This window comes from Neomonachus schauinslandi, chromosome 5 (genome assembly GCF_002201575.2).
Source record: "Neomonachus schauinslandi chromosome 5, ASM220157v2, whole genome shotgun sequence".
In the NCBI taxonomy this organism is placed as follows: Eukaryota; Metazoa; Chordata; class Mammalia; order Carnivora; family Phocidae; genus Neomonachus; species Neomonachus schauinslandi.
Window position 1 is genome coordinate 154,698,297 of NC_058407.1, and position 24,243 is coordinate 154,722,539.

At 44.1% G+C, this 24,243-nt stretch overlaps 1 protein-coding gene across 1 annotated transcript in view; it reads right to left on the reverse strand.

Moving 5' to 3' along the window:
- Positions 1–4,285: 4,285 nt before the first annotated feature.
- Positions 4,286–24,243, reverse strand: part of USP31 (ubiquitin specific peptidase 31) — a 64,990-nt gene continuing 45,032 nt past the window's right edge. The window contains exons 11-17 of the mRNA XM_044915269.1: positions 23,213–23,290; positions 22,090–22,219; positions 17,692–17,811; positions 14,935–15,160; positions 9,919–10,077; positions 8,258–8,410; positions 4,286–6,128 (exon numbers count right to left, since the gene is read on the reverse strand). Coding sequence (XP_044771204.1) covers positions 4,558–6,128; positions 8,258–8,410; positions 9,919–10,077; positions 14,935–15,160; positions 17,692–17,811; positions 22,090–22,219; positions 23,213–23,290 — 2,437 coding nt within the window. The 3' untranslated portion in view covers positions 4,286–4,557. The remainder of the gene's footprint in view (positions 6,129–8,257; positions 8,411–9,918; positions 10,078–14,934; positions 15,161–17,691; positions 17,812–22,089; positions 22,220–23,212; positions 23,291–24,243) is intronic.

Below are 24,243 nucleotides of genomic sequence, written 5' to 3' on the forward strand. Positions count from 1 at the left end.
TATTTTACATACAATCTTGCCAACGATCAAAAAACAAAAACAAAACAAAACAGCAAAGAGAAACATGTGCAAAGCGAAACAAGAAAACATATTCAGGCTCTTCAGTATTGATGATAAAGCCACATGTAAAAAATTACAAATTCAAAAATAGAGCTCCCTAATCCAAGAACTGCCTTTTTAAAAATTTACATTTAGGGTAGTCTACATTTTATTAGTTGTTTGCATAGGTGGTAAGAACATGCTTTCTGGGTTATATGGAGGCCAAGCAAAACTGTTGTCATTACTTGGGGGAAAAAATGACTGGTCATGCTCAAATTGCAGCTGCAAAACGAACACTTTGAGAGTTGATCAAAAGGCAGTGTGAAACACTAAGTGTTCATTTAAAGAAAGCACAGGATTTCCCCTCAAAAAATGTAGTCAGGTTTAACACAGTAATGTGTCCTTTATGAACATGAAGACAGACAGCACAGTAGCAGCTGCTTTCTGTTTATGATATAGGCGCTGGTTTGTCAGCAAATTTTGCTCTTCTCAATTCCAAATAATACAAGTTCAACACGCCTCACAGAATATGTGTTTTATTAAAACTGTGCTTATGATTTGCATACTATCTCAAAAATTCAACCCAGAAACACTAATTATCTTGGCATCCAAAAATTCCGATAACCTATGTAGGAAACAACTTCAGCTCTTCGGTAATTTGTCAGAATGAAATGTAACGTCAGATGTCAATCTATTTTTAAAAAAACATGTTTATTTGAAATAAGTGAGCTTTGTTCACAGCTCATCTCTGCTCCATTTTTCGTAAAGGCTGACACTACTGCTTCCTGGACAAACTGTCCCTAGTTTTTTCCATGATAGTTACTTTAGAGGGATGGCAATTTGTCCCCCTCCCCCAACCCCCACATCTATTTCATACACACGTGGATGACCAAATTCTAATGGAAAGTGACTTCGTAATGGATTTTCAACCCCTAAGTAGTAGAGACAGCTCAGTCTGAAAAAGTGGATGCAAGAGTAAAATGTCTCCGAAGATGAAGAAGGGCACTTTTGGTTTCCGGAACAGGAGAGACTTGCTCAAGAGGACCACAGGCCTTGACTGCTTCACCAGAATCCATCTGCTCTCTGTTTGGGGGGGGGGGGACCGTCACCCCATTTAGGGTATCACTGGCATCCCCTGGCTCATCGGCTGGGCTCCCAGGGCTCCTCAGCTACAGCGAATTCCTGACGCTTTCCGCTTGCCTTTACGAGCAAAGCAGGCCCTCAACGAATGCTTGCAGAATGAATGAATGAATGAGGAAAGAATGATTACAAGGATTTATGGCAGCTTCATCAAGAATTACAATATTTTACCAGACCACAAATACTCCCACATCCATTTCTATTGGCCCAGCAAGGTATTACTTCCTTTCAGTTAGGCTGCTTTTAGGATGGGAAAACACAAGGGCTGGGAGGTGATCTTGAGATGACATGAGCTTAACAGTTTCGTTGTGGTTCCACATTATACAAGGGATTACAAAGGCAAGGTGTAGGGCCGTCTGAAGGAATGACATAGCCTCAGTGCACTGGATGTTCACAGGAAAAGAAATCAAAAATAAAAAGTTTTTTAAAAGCAAAAAACATTAAGGAGCCACACTCCTGTCAGGGATTACTCTGTGCCTACCAGGAAATGACTGCTCTAATCAGGCCCACCTGGTTGCCAACCAGAAACTCAGGCCCACCAACCTTCGCAGATCATTTTTAACCCCAAAGCATAGATATGCTCAATGTGCCAAACATCACTGAGAAAATAAAAAACAAAACAAACATCAAGTCCCTAACCTACCGAACAACTGAATTGAACCAAGTAATAATTTTCCCATAAGATCTTTCACACCTCAAAGAGCACCTTCAAACTTTTGGGCAAATAACCTTTTCTGTGACTTAAAGGTTGTGCCTAGTAGATATGGATGAGATTTTCATTGTTTACCAAGCACAGAAATGGAACAGCTTAAAGAAGTCTAGACAATGCCATTATACTTCCTGATTTTTTTTTTCATTTAAATCTGAAAAAAAAGACTAAACTCCATAGACATATTATTTACAGATACTGGAATTTTATTTCTAGGTCCCATGGAAAATTAAAGAAATTTGTAGAGTTGTTTTTTTTTGTTTGCTTGTTTTTGTTTTGTTTTTGTTTTTTGTTTTTTTGAAAACACTAGATATAATGGAAAATCCATTCCTGGAGGACTTGAGAATAAAAATATTTGCCACTGTGAAAGTTAAACTAGATCCTACTTATGCTTAACTGGTAACAGCCCCAGAAAAAGGTGTAAAACCTTTTAGGTTTTAGGTGTAAAACCTAAAAACCTTTATGTAGTCAAACTATAATTCTAAGGCTGTTTCAGAGCTTCAGATAGGAGATTTCAAATGAGATTTATCTATTTCAAAGAAAGACGAGAGGCTCAAATCAGACAAACATTCAACTCCTGATACTGATGATCCCTTACTTGGTGCATCCTTTCCAGGAAATAAAAGTGACACAGAAAAACCAGCGGTGGCTAAACACTGATGGGGCTGTCAGGGTGCCCGTGGAAGCAGTGACCACACTGAGGGCAGCCAGTCTTCGACAGTCACACTACAGTAGAGGAGAGGAACGCTGCTTTGGGAGACCAGAAGCCCATGCAGTGCAACAGCGATACCTAGTGAAGGGGTGAGTACAGGACCGAGTGCACCGGGCAACAGGCTCACGTTCAATGAACTTCATGGAGCACTATGGTAACTTTCACAAGGCTGAGTAGCCAAGTCTTAAAAATTGCAAGGGTCTAAAATGCCAGCTACCCTCAACATAAATGGCCTCCAGACTTGCAAGTTACCTGCTAATGCTCAAAGTAGCAGCAAAATAAAGTTAGAAACCTATTGGAAATATTTCCCAAGAGGTATTCATGGGGGCGGGGGGGGGGGGGGGGACAGGAAAAAAAAAAAAGGCAGTGCAGAATTCATAGCTATGCATGTGTACATGTTCTAATTACTTCACAGACAGCAATACTGAAAAAGGAGGTTATAAATGGATCTGTGCACCAAGAGTTCAGGAAGAACTGGAAGGGTTTATCATTTTTTTAAAAGTTAATATTTAAAAGCATATAAACTTAGCATGCTATATTTCATGGCAAAGTGACAAATGCTATTCAAAGAGAATCAGGACCATGACTCTCTTGACATTTTTAAAAAAATAGAAAAAAAAAAAAAAAGCTAAAAATTGCCAGGATACCTCCAGAAAGCTTGAAGAACTATGTATCTTGCTTATCTGTAAGATTTTTGTGAGGTTCCCTGGTTTTCTAAACAAGAAATGCAATTTGCACTGACAATGCCAGATGGAACATGCTCCAATCCTGCTTCTGGGTCCTGGGTAAGAGATTAAGTCTTAAGCACAAAGAAGAAATAAATGACTTACTGAAAAGCAGTCTACAACTGAGACTGACAGGCAGCATCAGAAGCGCACACATAATACTTTGTCACACGTTGCTTCAACACACCATCAACTGACTTTTGGCATTAGGCAACTTCTTTCCTCTCCAAGTTACAAGAAACATGGGCATGCGCACACAGGGCAACACGGAGCTTTCAGCTTCTAACATAGAAAAAAGCAACACCAGAGAAGGAAAATGGTACAGATTCATGCATCCAGTTCAGAATCCATTTTTTTCTGGAAATCTTTCAAAGATGTCAACTGCTCTACCTTTCAAAACCCCATGGCCATAGCTAGCGAATTTAGAAGGAAAACAAAATTAATCAGTGACTGGCTCTCTGGCTGTCCAATTTGCCACCTCTTAGGACATATCCTAAGAATCAAGACAGCTTATGGTACACACATCTTTGCAGACATGAAGCTATGAAAGACTTCATTTCTACCTCTAGAAATTTCTATCTGTGGCAGTCGGAGAAATGACAGTCACTCACAGGCCACCTTCTTCATTGTGCATCCACCCTAGACTAGCTTAGTATATACCTGAGAAACATTAGTGTTAAAATATTGCCCTTTGCAGAGACTGGTAGATGGGGCCAAAGTGCAGAAAGCAACAGTCTTCTCTCGGTTTGTTTCACTGTTAGCGTCACAGTTTTTAGAGCTCCTGGTGCCACATGACAATTAGCTGTGAGGACAAATCCTGCTCAGAGGAAACCCAAGTCAAATAACTGGTCCTTCCACAGCACACACTAATGACAGCTTACTTGGCTCACAGGTTTCCAAACCCTAGTATCCAACAAAAGTCATTAGAGTTCTCTAGAAAGAAATATGTACAATTGCTAAAGGGACCACCCAGGGTCTCATCTACAATTATTCCAGTTAGCTTGGTATCAATGCTTTGCCTATGGCTGTTATTTGGTTCAATGGCAGAATAAGGCGACGCTTTTAACAATTTGCAGTTGAATTCTACACACACACGCGCGCACACACACGCACACACACTAGGCACGTGACCCGAAACATACAAAACAAAAGCATAGAGGGCTTTGGTGGGAGGGAAGGGGTTCTAAATAAATAAACATCTTTACAGATAAAACACGTGGATTGCAGAAACATCACTGAGGTTTTTGAGAAGGCCGTGCAGAGGTTTGCATGCTAGAAGAGAACTGTTTTGAGGATTTCGCAGCAGACTGCCTGCCACCAGGAGATGGGGGCACTCCAGAATCTAGCTGGGAAGACTTGGATTTGCGAGCGGACAGCAGGGAATGTTTAGCAGAAGCAGGGTCCTTGGAGACAAGCTGCTCTTTTCCAACTGCACTTGCACTTGGCTGCTGGAAACCTGGAGGCTGGTAGCCTTTCTCTGCCTTCTCATCCCCAGCATTCTTACCAGCCGACTTGACAGAGCTCCCACCGGCCTTCTTGGAGAGCAAGGTTGTTTTGCCAAGGTCAGTCGACCGCCGGGTTTCCTTCTGTCTCAAGGCTGACTTGAAGAAGGATAGCCCCTTGTCCTCCGACTTGCTGTCCCTCTTCAGACCAGCCTTCATGTTTGTGTTGGGGGAACGCAGGCTGGCCATGGAGGAGCTCCTGACGTGCTTTCCGTCCCCTCGGCCCTCCCCGGCCCTGGCCTGGTTCACCCGAGGGGAGTTGGGTTTAGAGCTGGAGGTGACGCTGGCTCTGTCCGAAGCCAGGCTTTGCCTGGAGCCCTCTCTACTCAAGCTCCGGTCTGAAGTCCTGCTCTTCCCAGGAGGGAAGGGACCCCTTGCAGCAGAGCCCGAGGCTTTTTTGGCAGATGTGGAGGAAGCAGTGTAGGTGAGGGAGGAAGATGATTTCTGCTTCTGGGGCGAAGGAGATGACACAGAGTCCTGGGGTTTGGGGGAGGACTCCTTTCTGGGCTGGCCAGAGGCAGGGGAGGAATGCCGTCCACTGGCCCTGGAAGAAGAATCTGCTTTGCTTCGGGAGCGGGAGGGCTTTATAGAAACTTTTACAGGAACAGGAGAAGAAGGAGATGTACTTGAAAGAGATGATTCCTGGCTTGCCAAGACTGGTCTCCCCTTCCGCAAGCTTCTATCTGGCTCAGAAGCGCCTTTGGAGCTGGGGGATCTCTTGGCTGTGCTGTCTGATTTCTTTGTGAGGGAGCCCGGGTGGCTTGTGGGTTTCACCTCTTTGACTGGAGAGCTGTCTACAGAATCGCTCTGATCCACATAAGCAATCTGGTTATTGTTATCAAATGGATCAGAGACTGGGGGCACACGATCCCCTTGTGCTGAGTTTTTGCTCTGTGTGTCTACAACACTGGAGTTCAATTTGCGGATGTCTGATTCATCTCTGAACACACCTTCCATGACAGCCAGAGGGGCCCGACCCACAGCCTTGTGCTCACGTCGGCTATGACTATCACTTGGTTCCTGGTAACTGCTGGCAAGGTTCCTTAAGCTGCCAAAGCAAGAGATGGAGACCTTGTCGTCCACTGCCTCCCCGATCTTCTCCAAGGTGGAGGCAGAGGTGTGGATCGGAGAGTCCCCTGAGAACCGGGAGGGAGAACTGGAGCGCATCTGCAGCTTGGCGGACAAGGACCAAGAAGGTCTAATGCAATTGTCGTTAACGGCCAAGGGGCTGGTGACAGAAGATCTGGATGACAAGCTCTGACGCTGGACACTTCTCACGAATGGTCGAGTTGAGAAACCTCCTGAATGCAGCAGAGAGAATAGCATTAAGCTAAACCGAAAACATGTCCCAGCAACACCTTAAGATACTGAAGATGGAAGGAAGGCAAGCCTGGTGGAATGACAGGAGCGTGACTTTCAGAGCCAGCATGTCTGAGGTCATAAGAGCAGCCACGTGACTTCAACTTTTCTGAGCTCAGTTCTCCTATCTATAAAATAGGGACGTTCTAACTCAGGGATCGGCAAACTCTTTACTTCCTGCTGTACGTCGGGGGTCAAGAGACTTAACGGCCCAGGCAATTAATACTCTAGGCTTTGTGGGCCAAATACTCAACTCTGTCACTGCAGCATGAAAGCCACCACAGAAGACACATAAACAAACGGGTGTGGCTGTGTTCCAATAAAACCTTATTTACAAATAAAGGCAGGGGCCATATTTGGCCCATAGGCTGTCTGCTCTAACTCACAGGACTACTATAAGAACTAGATAAAATCCTGAAAGTCCTATGCCCACCTGGCATTTCACAGACGCTTAGTAAATGTGAGCTGCTGATCCAGCTTCTTCATCTAACTAAGGAGAACCAGGGCCCACAGAAGTCAAGTCGTTGCTCAAGATTACGCAGAATCAGAGGCAGAGCTAACACCAGAACCACAAACCCTTGCCCCCGATTCAATGCCACATGGAGCCTGGCTTGTAATTATTGACTATAACAGCAGACCGGTGGAAAGAACCACAGACAATACACTCCTATCCTGAGTGACTTCAAACTTCTAAAGGCAATATCCATAATTAGAATAATATACTCCTGAGTCATCTCCAACTTCCAAAGAAAAAGTTCATAATTAGAACTACATACTTCTATTTTGAGTGCCTTAATACTTCCTTCCAAAGAAAATATTCTAAATTAAATTTCATACATACTTGGTACCGTAGCTGTGGTATTTATAAAACCATCCAGATAAGATCCCCAGAGACAGGCTCTGTTCTGTGGGCACCACCCGGCACCAGTGTGATGATGATGCTTAAGAGGATACTGATTTCACCAACTACACAGACCGAGGGCAAACCAGTTTACTGTTAAAACAACAATGAATTCTAAATTTAAAGGGTGCATTGAGAAAAACCTCTACCTAAACAAGCAAAGATCCACTGGCTGGTTTTCCATAAAATGTCAGGAGCTTAGCAATTCCAGCTAAGTACTCTTGTTATTTTACAAATAAAGAGGCAACAAGCCAGAAGAGGGAGAGGGGCTGGAGCTACAATGACGCAGACCTCCCCGGCCAAGCAGCCCCTTCCAGCCTCCTGTTGTTTCCCTCCACTTCACGTTCTCACAATTACCCATCACTAGACGCAGACTACAGGATTACAGCAACCGACATGCTGGCCGCAGAAGGAGACTTGCTGGGAGATGAGGCACCATCCTCATTAGAGAAGCTGAGCTCACTCTCGCCTCCTCCCAGCCTCAGTGCCTGGGCTGCCTGATCCCTCCTGCACCACCTGGGGTTCCTGTCAGAACTGAGGGTTCTCCTGCCATTACACAAGTGGTAAGTAAAGGTTAAAAAAAAAAAAAAAAAAAAAAAAATTTTTTTTTTTCATATTTCCCAAGTTTTTATATTGTGACCATCTTCAGAATTCTTAAAAACTATCTTTATGCAGAAGCAAGAGTTTTTGTTCTAGATGCTTCTGTACTTAAAAGAACATGCCACAAATTCCTCTAAAGGAAACCGCGGTGGAAAGGGGAAAAGCCAAGAGTCAGGAAGCCCCTAGCGGAGCCAGCACAGCAACTCCTCCTTGCCAGGAAGGAGGCCCTGGGCAAATCACCCTTGCAGAGTCCCCTTACAGCTTATTTTAGGAACTTTGAAAAGCACTTTGAAAGAAATGTATACATTATACAGAGTTAAAGCTCCAGCCTCCACACTAGACCTTAGAAGTGGAAAATAATGAAGTAGGAGGAGAAAGTCATCCTAGAGGTCACAGAGGAAAAGCGAATGATCCGGTTTATAGAAAATGGCACTTATGATCGTAACCCACAGCTACACAGCCCTTTTACCTTCTCCCAGTCTTCTTGGGGCTTAATTCCTAAGCATGAGGGACCCTGTGCTGTGTCTATGAGACACCATTGTAGAAATGTGTCACAAAACCCATACCCACCATCGTCTTCACTCCTCTCCCCGGCCATCTCCACCGACTCGGACAACGAGGCCAGGGAGGTGCGTCTGGAGGAAGCTGCAGAGGTCACGCTGGCTTGCTTGCTCCCCGGAAGCCGGCTCACCCAGTGTTCACACAAGGAAGAACTTGTGGAGCCTGCAGTAAAGAAAGCGGGCACTGAGGTCAGGCCAGAATCCCGGGCCGGCGGCTTGGCACACACCCTCACAAAAGTGCTGCTGCCGGAGCTGGGAGGTGGCCGACGTCAGTATTAATTCCCAGACCTCAAGCAGACCTGCGCCTGCTTGAATATCCCTTTAAGATGAGAAGGAGGAGGCCTGACTCTCGCACATATTTATAGTAATGAAATGCAAGTACAGGCATGGACACTTCGTAATGCAAAGTGCAGGTCTTAAGTGCTGGCAATTGAATCGTTCATACTCATTCTACAAATATTTATTAAGCACCTACTGCCGAGTACTGTTCTAAGCACACACAGAAAAAATTCTGACACAGAGCAAATAAAAGTGGCATGCTCCATTATCTTCTTAGCCTCACTGCTTTGTGGAGTCGTTAAGTCATTTTCACGATGTTAATATACAAACACACACACATGCACACACCCAGGATATATGTCAATCTGTACTGTTCATTCCAGGGATGCCCTGAAATATATTCCAGAGCAACAGAAACTGCTCTCAAAATTGAGAACATGTCTCAAATAGACCTCAAGAGGGTGTAATTTCCAAGCATATCTCAGGCTCCGGAAAGCACTGGGGAAAAGCACTAGAGCACTAGAGTTCCCACTCTCTTAAAGGAGTGAGTGGCTACGGGGAGGCAGGTGTACTGAGTGAGGCTTGACACCAGCAGGGGCTCACTCTGCTTCAGCTGTGCCTCCTTTCAGCGGCTTCGAACCTACCCCTCACAAGCTTCAACCCAGGGTTAATACTCTCTAACATGATCCCATGTTACCATGTCCCCGTCCTCAGCCACAGTCTCTTAAACTCTGCATTAAGAAGCATGCATCGCCTTGCCTGGACTGTGTGGCTGCATCCAGACTAGACCCCATCCAGCTAAACCCAGCCCATCTAATAGACTGTAGCCTTCAACCCTTCTAATGGAACAGGCCGACTGCACAGGGAAAAAGAACTATTTTTAATGGTGCTTTACCTTTTCTAAAAGGCTCTAACGTACATTTTCCTAATCTGATGCACACAATGACCCCATAAGGCAGGTATTATTAGTACTCCCACATTACAGATGATTAAACATGTGGCTTGGATGGGATGTGCTCCAAGATGATGGATCCAACCAAAACATGGCAAAGCCAAGTCTCATTCCCTTTTAGAGTAGCATGCCGTACTGCTTTTCTTTTCCTTCCTTCCTTCCTTCCTTCCTTCCATTCATCCATTCATTCATTAATTCCACAAGCAGACATGGCATGCTCACTTTGAGACAGGCTCTACATGCTTCCATGTGAATGCTGCTGGTTCACACATTCCACCCCTATTTCCTTGACCACAATCATTTTGGTTTCCAGATTAAATGCAAATGTGAGGATTGATCTGATCAACCCCACAGAGTCATGAGACCTTGTGGAGTTCTCTGGACCATTAATTACAATCTTCTGTTCTAGAAAAACCTGCCAAAGAATAAGTTGGCCTTACCTGCCACTGAGCTGTTGGCCGACCATGATGGAATAGCTGTCCGCCTCTGGTAGAAAAGGATGTATGCCATCTGTGTGCAGACCTCATCTTCCGACAGCTGCTGCACATCACTGTCATCGAAGCAGTACCAGAGGCCATCCACAGAGTTCTTACAGTACGCTGCCAAAGAAGAGCCTGTCATCAGTACCAGGGGAGGGGGGCACCAACCACTCCACTCTGCCCACAGACATCAGTGCTTTGGCTCGTATCATTAACTCAAGAGCTTTTTAAAGCTGCATGTAGTAACATATGAAGGGGTAAAAAATCCAAATCGCCTATCACGCTCAGGCAAAATGTTTCAGGAAATTTTAAACTATTCCAAATGGACAAAATTCTATTTAATCTTAGAAAACACAATATACTCATTTATTTAAACCAGTGGGTCTCAACCTGGGACAATTTTGCTCCCCTAGGGACATATGACCATGAATGGAGACATTTTTGACTGTCATACTAGGGGTTAGGGTGCTACTGGCATTGAGTGGGTGACTGGGGATGCTGCTAAACATTCTACAATGCCCAGGACAGTCCCCGCCACAAGAATTATCCAGCCATACTGTCAACAGTGCTGAGGTTGGGAAACCCTGATATAAGCATGTTGTCACATTTTAGTGTTTATTAGAGATAGAAAATAGAACTAGAAATAATGATACTAATACTAGCAGCAGCTAATATTTGTTTAGCACTTATTATGTGCCAAACTTCTCAGCTAATCCTATGACATTTGTTCTATTATTATTTCCATTTTACAGAGGCTCAAAAAAATGAACGAGTTTGCCCAAGGTCAAGCAGCTGGTGAAAAGCAGGGCCCAGTTCATATCAAGTGTATCTAGTCCCTGAGCTTGCACTTAAACTACCCCACCCTGCTTCTTAGGGGTAGCACCAACAAGGCCCCAGTGGAAGTCCCCCAGCAAACTAAGAACATTTGAGCTCATAAATGCATGCATGTTTCTCTCCGGTTCAAATTCTAAGCCTGAGAGAGAAATAAAGACCATTCGAGTACCAACAAAAGCAGACAAGAACTTAGTGTTCATGAAGCCATGTGATCTTGTAAGGATATATCAAGAGGTGTGATTAAACTTGATCCAAAGGGGTACATTCTTATCACGCTTTCTAAAAATACCCATTTATTGGAGTAAGAATAAATGAGTGCTAGAATATTTTGCTCAACACTCAGAGGCAGGGCACATAGTGTCCTGAGGTGCCAAAGAGTGACTCCCTCGCAGGCGACAACCACATTTGTGAGTATGGAACCTTAAGAAATGAAAGGGACTGAGGCGAGGAGGGGCTACACCAGACAGGTCCCCGAAGAGAAGAGCAGAATAAGAATCTTTGATTGTGGGGAGGGAAATCATGGACCGCTATGGGCTCCTAGGACCAGAAGGGGAGAGAAGTAGAGAGAGAGGTAGCAGATGGAGCTGGTAAAACGGCAACTGGCCAGTGGTGTCAGGTCAGGCTCGATATAGAAATGACCCGGCTGGCGAGGTGGCTGCTCTTCTGGAGTGGGACTCGCCCAAGACAAGGTGACAGAACAGCCCAGCACTAGCATCAGTCTGTTTCTCTTCAGGGTGGTCTGTTCCCAGTCACAGCAAGGCAACTAAGGCAGCACGGCAAATCACTAATGGTTTCAGTGTATTTACCAAATAATTCTACTTGCTTTTCTTCCTGGCACTAGCTTCTCAAGTGTTTTCTAGACAAGTGCTACTCAAATTGTGGTTCGTAGACTGGTGCCGGTCCACAACAAGATAAGCACCCAAACTGAAATTAGCATTTAAATAGCAATCTGACACTGCCGTGATATTCTTTCTGTATTTTTACAAAGACTGATTCATGAAAAACTGGAAATTCTGAAAAAGAAAAAAGGCAGGTTCTTCATCATGGAAGTTTGATCTAGAATTCACACACAAGTTAGCCATACACATACCATGTGATTATAGCTAGAACTAGTACAAAATAAAATTCCAAATAAAGACTTAAAAACATGTTATCTTGAATTCAACAATACAAAGGCATTTAAAATGTTCTCTAAACTAAAACCCTAAACTTTTATGTATCAATCAGAAAAGCAGTGGTATGGCCTAGGCATCACAAAGGGGAAATAATGCAGAAAGTGCCTAAGCTCTTCCTAGGTAACAACAGGTCGCGAGAGGCAGGTCCGAGCACTTCTAGTTCACTGGCGCAGTCACCAAGTTCATGTAAGGTCACCTGCTGTAGGTCACAGAGCGTGGAAGAGGTGTCTAGCTTCTAGCCCATGCTCCTGACTCTAAACTATGGGGCCTCCCAAGTACCTGCAGGTTTTCAGGCATTTTCCAAAGCCCACTCTATATAAAGAAGAACACGATAGGATAAAATCCAGTACTGTCCTCTTTTTCTCAACAATTTCTTGTTGGAAAGTGCATTATTTTCCTGAGAAACAATATTATCAATGGAAGACACATTCTTTACCGAAGCTGAAGCTGCGTGAACACTAACCAGGGATGCTGGAAAAGGTGTTACCTACCGCACCAGCTAACCACTGGACTGAAATCACCTCTAAGTTCCTTTCCATTTGAAGAGTCCATGAGTGTATAATTCTATTACTCAGGATCAAAGAACACAGACATGAGTGGTAACGCCACAAAGGCAAACATCCAATCAGACACATGACATTTAAATGCAACTGGCCTCATAAAATATAAATACAAAATATGCAAGACACAAAATTCAGTCTTATCAGATTTTAAATTTGATTTAAACCAAAATACAAGGTAAAATATATCTAAATGTTTAATTAACTTTTGTCTTCTAGGGTCTTCGACTTCTCTATCTCGTTTTTCTCCCTGAGTGTGCTTCCTAGGGCGGGTAGAGGCGAAACAAACCGTTCTACTATGAGATACACTCCAAGTTGGGATCATTCCTCTCACAAATAATTGTTGCCTGCAGCATCTAAGTACTAAACGAACGTGAGCTAAAAGGGTTTCAAGAATAAAAGATTACTGTATCCAGTCACCTGCCGCATCCCCGCCTCCTGTGGTCTCCGAGAGCAGGCTGAGTGAGTGTGCTGGTGGAGGGGTTCGGGAGCCTGCTGAGGGGGCTCTCGGGGCTAACTGCTAGGGAAGGGTCTCACAGATGTTTAAAAACTAACTGGTGGAGCCCAACCTCCTCCACCTCCCCTAACCTTTATGAACCACCGGTGCCCTGGAGTCTTATTGCATGAAGCACTGAGTTCATAAAGAAAGGAAGTCCCTAGAAGTACACATGTGAAATGTGCTTAGTGTGAAGGAAGCAAAAATCCAAGTCCTGGCCGCCCACCCATACAGACTGCCAAATTAACAGCAGCGCCCTCCATGGATTCCCCCCAAACACAAATGTCCAAGGAAGAGTCCCCACACCTGCCTGCCACCCCGATGTTCACACATGCCCTTAAGCCAATAATTCCAGTTCTGAGACCAATCTCGAGGAATTACAAAACTAGAATATAAACTAAAAGATGTTCATCAGTGTTACAGTCAAGGTTAAAAACCAGAGACAGTAGACATGTTCAACAATGGGGAATGGCTATATAAAATTAGAGTTCCATCAACAGAATGTTCTGTGGTCATGAAAAAACAGTGTATAAAAATTAAGCACCAACATCCAAATACTTCTGTTACAGTCAAGTGTGAAGACTGGGATACGGGGACATGTACATAGCACTTGCACCTCACTGTGCTTCTGATTCTGAAACTTTTATTGTCTGTCTCCCCGTCAGCCCATTTGGTCCTGAAGTACAGAGGGCAGGTTACTATCCCCACAGCTGCTCCTGTGCCTCCAGCATGCTCTGACCACATTCCCATGGCCACCTGCTCTACCCCCTGTGCACATTTCCACCACAGAACCTATGACACATTACTGACCTTACGTATCATCTGGCCCTATTTCCCCCTACCTGATTACACTCCGGGAAGACAGAGGTTGAGGCCTATTCATTTCTGATGTGCCTCTGATGTGAGCCCAGGGCAAGCTATGCAGGACGTGCTCCATGAATGTTCACCTAAATAGAACCTACCAGTACAATCACGACAGTGTAAAATAATGGCCAAAACTTACAGAAAAACACTGGAAGAAATGTTACCTATGTACAAGGGATATTATTATTCAGTCTTAAAAAGGAAGGAAATTCTGACACATATTAGAACATGGGTGAATCTTACAGACATTATGCTACATGAACTAAGCTGAACACAAAAGGACAAATACTGTATGGGTCCACAGACAGAAGGTTCCAGGAGTAATCAGATTCATAGAGACAGGAAGATTGGTGGTGGCAGGAGATGGGGGGAAGAGGGCAGAGGGGAATTACTGTTTAATGTTTCAGTTTGGGAAGAAGAAATGTTCTGGAGACGGGATGGTGGTGAGGGCCACAAAACAACGTGAATGTACTTAACGCCACTGAACTGCACACTTCAAACACGGTTCAAATGGTCAATTTTGATATGTATATTTATCACAATTTTTTTTAAAATGTTGCCAATGGTTATGGTAATGTTCTCTCTTTCTCTCTAGCCTATAAATTTCAGATAATGAACACAGTTGCTTTTAAAAAATGAAAAATAAATTTAGCCTTAAAACAAAGAGAAAAACTCTTCCAAGTCACTATAAAGACACTATAAAGCTGGTTCATAAAATCACTCCAAATAAGGGAGAAGCTAGAATTTCAAGGAGGTGGAGTGAAACCTTAAATGTGGAGTGCAGGGGAGGTAATCACAGTGAGCCCTTGGTGGCCCAGATGGCGCTGTCTGCACACACCGCTCCCCAGTCAGGTCAGACAACTACTGGAGGACTCAACTCAGGAAAAGAAGTTAGAATTTTCATTTATTTGCTCTTGGACAACGATCCAGAGGATGAAAACTGCCCTCAAAGTTGGCACACTGTTCTAAAGCAAAAGTATCCCTGTCACAAGTAAAACCTGTCTGAAGGAAGGGTCAGCACAGACGCCCGGCCTCTCGCACTGCAGACCTGTGTAGTGCCCCCCTTGCATGGTGCCATGATGATTGCACACAGCATACAGGTCATAGACGTAGTCCTCAGGGTCCCTCCCGAGTCCATAGGGCCGTCTCCATGGAGACCAATGGGATGGCAAACTCCAGCTGCTCTGACTTCTCTTAACCACATGAGGTGTCATGTCCAGGCCAGTCAAGGGGAACTTGACCATGTTCTGAAGTTTCACACGCCTGTCTCCTTCCTGTTGCAAGAAGAAAAATAAGTTCTGATGATATTTTCATGCAAGTAGATGGTAGATCAGTTTTGTGTGGAATGTGGACCCTATCAGCTAGAGTGGTTTGAGTTACCTGATGTTTCCCAAGACACATTCAAAATAGGGAAACTCACTAACAGTTTTAACTGTCTGGAGGAACAGGTTGTAATACCACTAAAAGTAGAACAAGCAATGACCTACATATAAGGGGTGATGAGCCTCTGAGTCCATTTCCTTATCTGATAGAGGGGTTTTAGGTTTTAGACTTACAAAATGACATTATCAGGCAGTTCATCCTGATACCTCTGTCATAGAGGCATGAACAGCGATGGAGTGCTCATGTATGTGAGGGACAATGCGCACAGAACAGCGCTGGATAAGCAGTGCGCCCTATCACCCCCCCCACCTCCTCCAACAAACATGTTACGGCTTAACACTGACTTGATATATTCATTTAGTTGATAATCTTAGGTAATCTGTACTTTCCATTAAGGCCACTGGGAAATCCTCTGAAATCCAATCGTCAGCTCAATAGCTGTTTTCTAAATGTTTCCTGTGTCTGTGGGAGCTTTAAGAAATTAACAGCCATGGCTAACGCCCACCCCAAGGAGCCATGGATCTATTAAGAGAAGAAAAATGTTCGTAAGAGAAAGGCAGGATGAGCCCTGGATGGTCAGGAAGGTCAGACTAAAGAATCTGGACCTTGTTCTGCAGTCAAGCACTGAGGCCTGAGGGCGGAGGGGATGTCATCAGAGCTGTGTAAGCAGCGCACAGGACGTGACACGAAGGGAGGAGCAGCTTAGGCTAAGAAATCAAGGAGAAGACAATGTGACTGCAACCAGCTGGGAAGTCTCACAGGTCTGCAGTGGCATGCTGACGGCCAAGAATGGGGAGAAGGGGGGCGCCTGGGTGGCTCAGTTGGTTAAGCAACTGCCTTCGGCTCAGGTCATGATTCTGGAGTCCCGGGATCAAGTCCCACATCGGGCTCCCCGCTCAGCGGGGAGTCTGCTTCTCCCTCTGACCCTCCTCCCTCTCATGCTCTCTCTCTCTCCCATGCTCTCTCTGGGGGGAGATAAATAAATAAAATCTTTAAAAAAAAAAAAAAAGAATGGGGAGAAGGGGACACACTCAGGAGGCCATGCAGAGGCACAACCAAACTGAAGAGGTAACTGGCTACAGGGGAGGGACAAGAAAGAAGTCAAAAGCGACACTGCAGTTTTGAGTCCGAGGTGTGGTAAGGGTGGGGACATGCCTTCTAAAGAAACAGAAAGCAAAGGAAGTTAGTGTGCATATGTGGAAGGGGCCAGAGAAGGCTGGGCTGTGAACCTCACCAGCTCTCTACCTGCAGATCCCAATGGAAGCATGCAGTTGGGACATTCTTTACTAAAGGAGCCAGACCCTAAACCTTTGAGTGAAAGCCCAGCCCTGGGGATCCTGTGCATGTCACCGCAGACACCTCCACTTCATCAGCAAGTCCTAAACATCTTTTGATTCTATTCCGATCTCATCTCCATTGCCACTGCTCCATAGAAGCCATCAGCATCCCTCCCCTGGATGATTGCCTTGGTTCCCTTCAGATCTCCCTAGCTTCATTCGTGCAGCCTCACATTCTCTACACGGCAGCCAGAATGGTCTCTTCAAATCACAAATTTGGTCATGTTGCTTCTCTGTTTATAACCCTTTATCAGAATCCCACTCTGCCCACAAAGGTCTGCTTGGCCAGCCCCTGCGCACCCCTTCCACCTCAACTCACAGCTTCCCCCATCCTCTGGAGCTGCAGCCAAATTGGCCTGCTTTCAGTCTCTGGCACATGCTATCCGCACTCAGGGCTTTGCAAGCATTGCTCCCTCTGCCACCGTTGAGTGCACAGCCCTGCTCCCCTCCTCACCTGGGAGATGCCTCCTCCTAATCTTTCAGATACAAACCTTAAAGCCAGGCCTCAGACACTCCTTAAACATTTACTTCCTCTTTACCTCTCCTACAATGGGGCCCGCCCAGGACAACCCTAACCTCAGGGAATAGACAGCCTTTTTGGAAAAACTGACTCAGAGTAATACAGCTCAAAGCACCTTTTCTCTGTATATATTTATGACTCACCTTCCCAACTATACGACAGCTCCTTGGGAGCAGGATAACACCCATTATTACTTTAGGTACAAAGAGAATTCTACCCACCCCAGAAAGGAGCTCTACTTTTTTTTTTTAAATATCAAAATATACTTACTAAAATTTAAAACACAGCATTTACAAATCTAAAGCAAGTCCTCAAGAACAAAGTAAAATATCTGCCATAAGAACTAAAATGTTTAGAATTTAAAGGGTCACAAGATGTTCAAATTTTGCTTTGGGTAAGAACAAAACATGACCCCAAACACTGGGGCAGATGTGTGTGTGTCTAACAATATGGACAGGAACACTAGATCAAACAGAGACACCCAAAGAATCCCCATGCAGCCCACCAGTAGAGGTGTAAGAAACATGGCGACAGCTTTTCTCACTAAGACAGAGGATTTACCTACCTGTCGAAATCTCTTTAGATGTATAATAAGCACATCAGGCAGAGTCCAGAGGCTTAACGTAATGCTCCCCTGCTGCAGCTGCTTACAGTGCGGGCAGCGCCAGGCGTCATCTGGAGCAAGCTGAAAACAAGGACACAAAACGAATTCCGTTAAGCACCACTTAAGGCAAGACTTTCTACAGAAGACCATGGCACTCACTTCCTGGTCAGGGTGTGGTACGATTCGGAATCTCTCTGGAAACCACATATGATGGGGAGTCAGTGGAAAAACACAATCACAAGAGGCACCTGGCCAGAGATGGCCCCCGAAGATTTGCTGAGTAAATTATCTCTCAAAAAGAGATCACTGAACAGGTAAATATTACACAGAGGATATTCAATGTCACAGAAGAACCTCAAATTCCACAAACTCCTAAACTCAACCTGTTGCCTTTCCATCAACATACTTTCTCCTCCTCCTCTAAGTCCTACCTCAGCAAACCACCACTACCACCCACCAAAAGCAGTACTCGTGGCAGGGGCGGGGGCGGGGGGGGGGGGGGGGGGCGGGGTATCCCAAACTTTCGAACCCTTCCCTCTTCCTCCGGTTCCACATCTATCCAAAGTAATTGTGTCTGCCATATCACACACCTGTCTCCTCTACTCCATTCCCACGAAGGTGGCCTTAATCACAATCCTCACCCATGCTCTTACCTGGACTTTGGCGGGTCACCTAACTGATCTCTCTCTCCCAAGCACTGAACCCCTCTAAACAATGCCCCCCCCCCACCTCCTGCTATTAACAAGGTCTTTCTGAAAGTCAATCTGAGGCTTCAAGTCTACATATGCCATCTCTGCAGGCAAGGGTTTCAGGATGGGGACATATTCAGTTAGAGATGCCCATGAGGCATGTCTGGTGAGAGATTTAAATCCCTTCTGGAGTTCAGAAGATGCATCAGATCGGGGACCATGAACATGATGAGGTTAAGGAAAGCATGGTGTGGATGACAATGCCCACTGAGATGGTACAGATAGCAGTCAAGAACAGAATCTTGGGGAATGCCTCTTTTTAAGGGAAAGAGCCTGAGGACGTATAGTCAGAAAAACAGGCAGACCAGAAGCATTCTTTTTTATACAGACCAAGGAGAGAGAATGGCAAGATCCTGGAGGGGTCGGCTGGAGATGGGGCAAAGGCCACAGAACTGAGCAAACCAGAGGCCACCGAGAGAGTTTCAGAGGGTACTGTCAGAAGTGCAAGTCAGACGGAGGGAGGGCAAAAGCTGAAACCACCAATGGGGAATGAAGCAGAAAGGAGGAAGAGAAAGGCAGGCATGGTCACTGGAAAGGGAAACAGAATTGAGGAGATTTTCTTTTTTTTCATGACAGGGAGACCCAATCATGTTTGTAGGAAACATGGGGAGAAATACAAGTTTGGGTAGATGGAGGTGGCTCAGACACAGACTGGCAGGGACCTACACTGTCATCCGGTAAGTCTGCACCTCTGCTGACATATTAATAGTCTCCATATGTGGCCATCCAGCCCAGGGCTTGTGGTAAAAGGGCAAGTTGTTTATTTGTTTTGTTAATTTCCAACACAGATACTTGTATAAGATACAGTAAGAATGTCCTGACAATGTCTAATAGCTATGACATTTTCTAAAACGTCTCTGATTTCTGTACTTATCTTACTGTAAACTGCTATAAAGAGCTCCCGGACCTGCAGACCATACTTGGAGCATCGCTGGTCTAGCTAACTCTGCGTAGCAAATGAAGGATAGCTATCTCAGCAGGCAGCTATTTCATTTTCAGATGGTCTGTCAGGGAGTTCTTCCTCATATTAAGACAAATTCATTCTCCCTTGTAATTTCCAATCTTTAAGTTCTGCTTTTTAGATAGAATTAAGTCCAATCCCTCATCCACAGACAGTCCTTGAAGTGCCTAAAAATAACTCTCAGATCCCCACTTAAGGCCTCCTCTGTCAAAAGACATTCAGCACATCATGGTTTCCAGATGCACCATCCCCTAGCCACTCTCTCATGCCACGGTTTGTCAGTCTCTTTTAACCGTGAACATTTAAGGTAATGAAAAGGGCAGTGCTATCACCATCTGAATTCTGGACACTGTTTTAAAGTATCCTTAAGGCAGCTGACGGTGGCTGACACATGACACTGTGGATCAATACTGAGCTTGCAGACAACTAAACCCAAAGTTACCGTCTCAGGGTCTGCTGCTAAATCCTATCTCCTCCTCTGTACCTGTACTGTTATTTTTGGACCCAGTGACTGAACTGCCCAAATAATACTCACTTATTCATTCATTCTAGTAGATACCTACCAAATGCCTTCTCTGTGCCAGGCACTGCTTATAGACGCTACGGTTATTTTATGACCAGGACAGACTCTCACAACTCTCTTCCTCACCCCTGTATTCCAGCTACACTGGCCTCATTCCTGTTTCTCAACCACATCAAGTTGCTTCCTTGATTTACTTATTTATCCCCACTAGACTTTAAATAGCCCAGAGGCAGAACCACCATTTGGTTTGATCTGTTACATCCCCAGTACCACGCGCAGCACCTAGCATACAGTATGTACTCAATAAACATTTACTGAATGAATCCCTACTAAAATGTATCTTGCCAGCTTGAACTCATCCTTCTAGACCAGTGAGATGTTTTGTGGAATACCAGTGTTGTCATATAGTAGATCTGCTCAGTTTTAAGCTTTGTGCCATTCTCAAACATCTCCCAAATTTAAAAAAAAAAAAAAAAAAGCAAGCCCAAACAGGACAAAGTTCCAGAGTCTGCCATCAACCCATTTTAAAGCCAACTAACTGGGGCACCTGGGTGGCTCAGTCAGTTAGGCGTCTGCCTTCAGCTCAGGTCACGATCCCAGGGTCCTGGCATTGAGCCCCACATCGGGCTCCCTGCTCAGCAGGGGGTCTGCTTCTCCTTCTCCTCCCTACTTGGGTTCTCTCTCTCTCAAATAAATAAATAAAATCTAAAACAATTTTAAAAATTAAAAAAAAAAAGCCAACTATTTTATAATTATGCCCCAAACTGGGGGAAAAAAAAACACAGGTCATATAAAAAACTATTATTAAAGGAATGAGCTATGAACAGCTTGGGGGAAAAAGATTCTGTGAGAATATTAAAAGTATTTTCAAGTATTTAAAGGACAGACAAGTGGAAGAAAATTAAGACTTCTCCTCAAATATCCTTAATGAACTCAGGAGAGAGAACGCCTGTTGGCTATAGTAACCTGGGGCCTATTTCAGGGCAGCTTCAGTGACCATCAGAGATATCCAGAGAGGAAATGGTATGTCTCTTGAGTAGAGACTAATGCCTCATAACTAAGGTATTCAAACAGTAGCTGGACAATCATCTATTTGCAATTAGGTAGAAGAACTCAACCATTAGAAAAAAGGAGCTTTGAAGTCCCCTCTAACCCTGAAATTTCAGGGTTCACTACATACAAGAGTGAGGAGTAACAATTAGCAGTCAAAATTATGATCCTAACATCAACTCAAGATTAGATGAATGCCAAGTACTCTAGTCAAGGCTCTTCAAGGTGCATAAAAACCTGGAGAGTTTTAAAAACCACACAGACCTTGGCCCCATCTGCAGAGACTTACTTATCCATGTATCTGTCCATTCTTCCATTCAAATATTTACTGAGTCCCCTCTATCTGCCAAGCGCTGTGTTAACTGGTCTGAAGCATGCTGTCTGATAGAACTTTCCATGTATACCCGCACTGAGAACTCCAAATGTGACTAATGCAGCTAAGGAACTGAAATCTTATTTCGTTTTCATTAATTTAGTTTAAATTTAAATAGGTTCTGGCACCTATGTTCTTAGTACCAAAAAATTAAGAATCACTATTCTGGTTACTAGGGCAAATGATTTAAAATCTCTAAATTGAGGGGCACCTGGGTGGCTCAGCTGGTTAGGTGTCTGCCTTCAAGCTCAGGTCATGATCCCAGGGTCTTGGGATCAAGCCTCACGTCGGGCTCCCTGCTCAGCGGAGTCTGCTTCTCCCTCTCCCTCTGCCTCCCACCCACTTGTGCTCGATCTCTCACGCACGATCTCTCTTTCTCTCAAATAAAGTCTTGAGAATAAGTAAATAAAATCTCTAAATCGAAACAAAAAAGTGTATTATTGTTAAAAGGGGAAAATATTAACTACAAAGGTTCACTTCTAGAGCATTTCAATCAGTCAAAATTTTCTAGTAATCTAAACTACTTTTTGTTAAAGTCCTAAAATGGATAGCACTTAGATGCCCATTATGTGTGCAGCAGAACTTACATGAGTGCAGAATGTCTGGGGATTTTTCTGGAGCATCATTTGCTTCTCTGGTGTCATCCTACCCCACCCCCCTCCCTGCCCCCCTCACTACCTAAGAAGTGCTGCCAGGCTCTTACCCGCTCCTCTTTGGTGTAGAGCTGGAAACACTGGGATAAAGTGCAAGTCTGAGGCTGATGATGACGCTCCCTCTGCAGACGGACACTTTCTGCATCAGGAATATACTCATCTTCAGTATTTACAAACAAGCTGCAATGGGGGAAGGGGTGGGTATTTATCAGAGAATGTCTTGCAAAACCGACCCCAAAATTGCAGCTTCACAATGTGACTATAAATTTATAACCAAAAAGAACCAGTGTGTAATGAAAGCAAACAGGTTATCCAACTGGTGACCCAACTTTTCTATGTTTCAAAATATCCTTGAAAAGTTCTGTATCTATAAAGTTATTTTCAAGAAATAACTTGGGAGTTGGTTTTCATGGGATTGGCCATGAACTATTAATTCATATATTCTTGTCCTTTGTATCTAAGGCCATGCATTTGGCATAATTTACTAGAATTAATGGGCCTGTAATAAAAATCAAAGGGGCACCTGCGTGGCTCAGTTGGTTAAGCATCCCACTCTTGATTTCAGCTCAGGTCATGATCTCAGGGTTGTGAGATTAAGCCCTGAGTCGGGCTCCTCGCCCAGCATGGATTGAGATTCTCTCTCTTGCCCTCTCCTTCCCTCCCCCACCCCTGCTTGAGCATGCTCTCTCTAAAAACAAAAAAAAAGTAATTGGCCCTGTATAGTAATGAATAAATAGTTCTGTCTGATCAGCAGCAAACATTCTGAGGTTTTTGAGATCCAGACAAAAGAATGTACAGGAAAGAAATAACTGGTTAAATAAAGGATTAGCAACCCACTTGGATACTTAAAGAGAGATTTGTTTCAGCTAATCTGAAAGATCAAAGGGATGCTATTAAAATGATCATTAGGGCGCCTGGGTGGCTCAGTTGGTTGGGCGGCTGCTTTCGGCTCAGGTCATGATCCGGGAGTCCCTGGATCAAGTCCCGCATCGGGCTCCCTGCTCGGCGGGGAGCCTGCTTCTCCCTCTGACCCTCCCCCCCTCTCATGTGCTCTCTCTCTCATTCTCTCTGTCTCAAGTAAATAAATAAAATCTTTAAAAAAAAAATAAAAATAAAAATAAAATGATCATTAAAACAATGATTCTATAAGCACTAAGTAAAAAAAATACTCACAAATCTTTTGTTTCCTTGTCCCATTCTACCACTAACTTCACATGAGCAGTGCCACCTGGTCCACAAGATTTTAACGCCCTAGAGCATGGAGACGAAGTCACATATTATGTTCTAAAGAAATGATTTTACTTATGTCCTATTTGAAATTCGGTATCATAATATGATTACTGAAAATCTTCATCATTGGTTCCTCATCAGAAAAAGTTTCTATTGAGACCATTATGACCTCGTATCTAGAATAACTAGGTTACAATTGGACTGAAAAATCCTAAATTAAAACATCCAGTATAGAAATAAAGAGATTGGAAGCAATCAGTCTCATGTTACAAGGCTGTCCACAATCACTTTTAGATATTCTTTTTTTTTTATGACCTTTCCAACTTTTTGTCTCATTTCTCACCAATCTAAACAGAGACGGATAATAGTTCCTCTGGAAACAAAGTCTGCTCCTACATCTCTCCTTCTCCCCCATAAACCAAGCACAGAGGTAGTAGAGTGAAGTGACTAAGTCTACTGAGGGAGAGGTGGGACAGAAAGAAGGCTTAAAGGAACGGAATGATCAACAGAGGACACCACACACGCAAAGGCACACACGAAGCGGTGCCACACGTTCCAACAATCCTTGTGCTCTGATACTACTGAAGGTCTAAGATGGGAGGAGGAGAAGAGTGGGGCCTGACAAGCAGGAAGTAAGCAGGGTTCAAACTGTGTAGAGCTTCGTACACCATGGAAGTTGGGCTTTATCTTTTAGGCTACAGGTTTCCATTTAAGATTTCCAGGAGGAAAGTGGCATGATAAGAATTCTACTTTGGAAAACTTCCATCCTGATTGAATATTAAAGTGTAATTTATCTGTAGTCCTGGGACATACATTAATTTGCTTTCCTGATTTCAAAAAAGATCATATATATCATACTCAAATGTGAATGAAAAGTAAAATAAGTATACTTAATTTCTAAACGAGCCTAATGAGCCTACCACACTTAGGTAGAAATTATACCAGACATCACTAGAAATTACAGAGGAAGATAA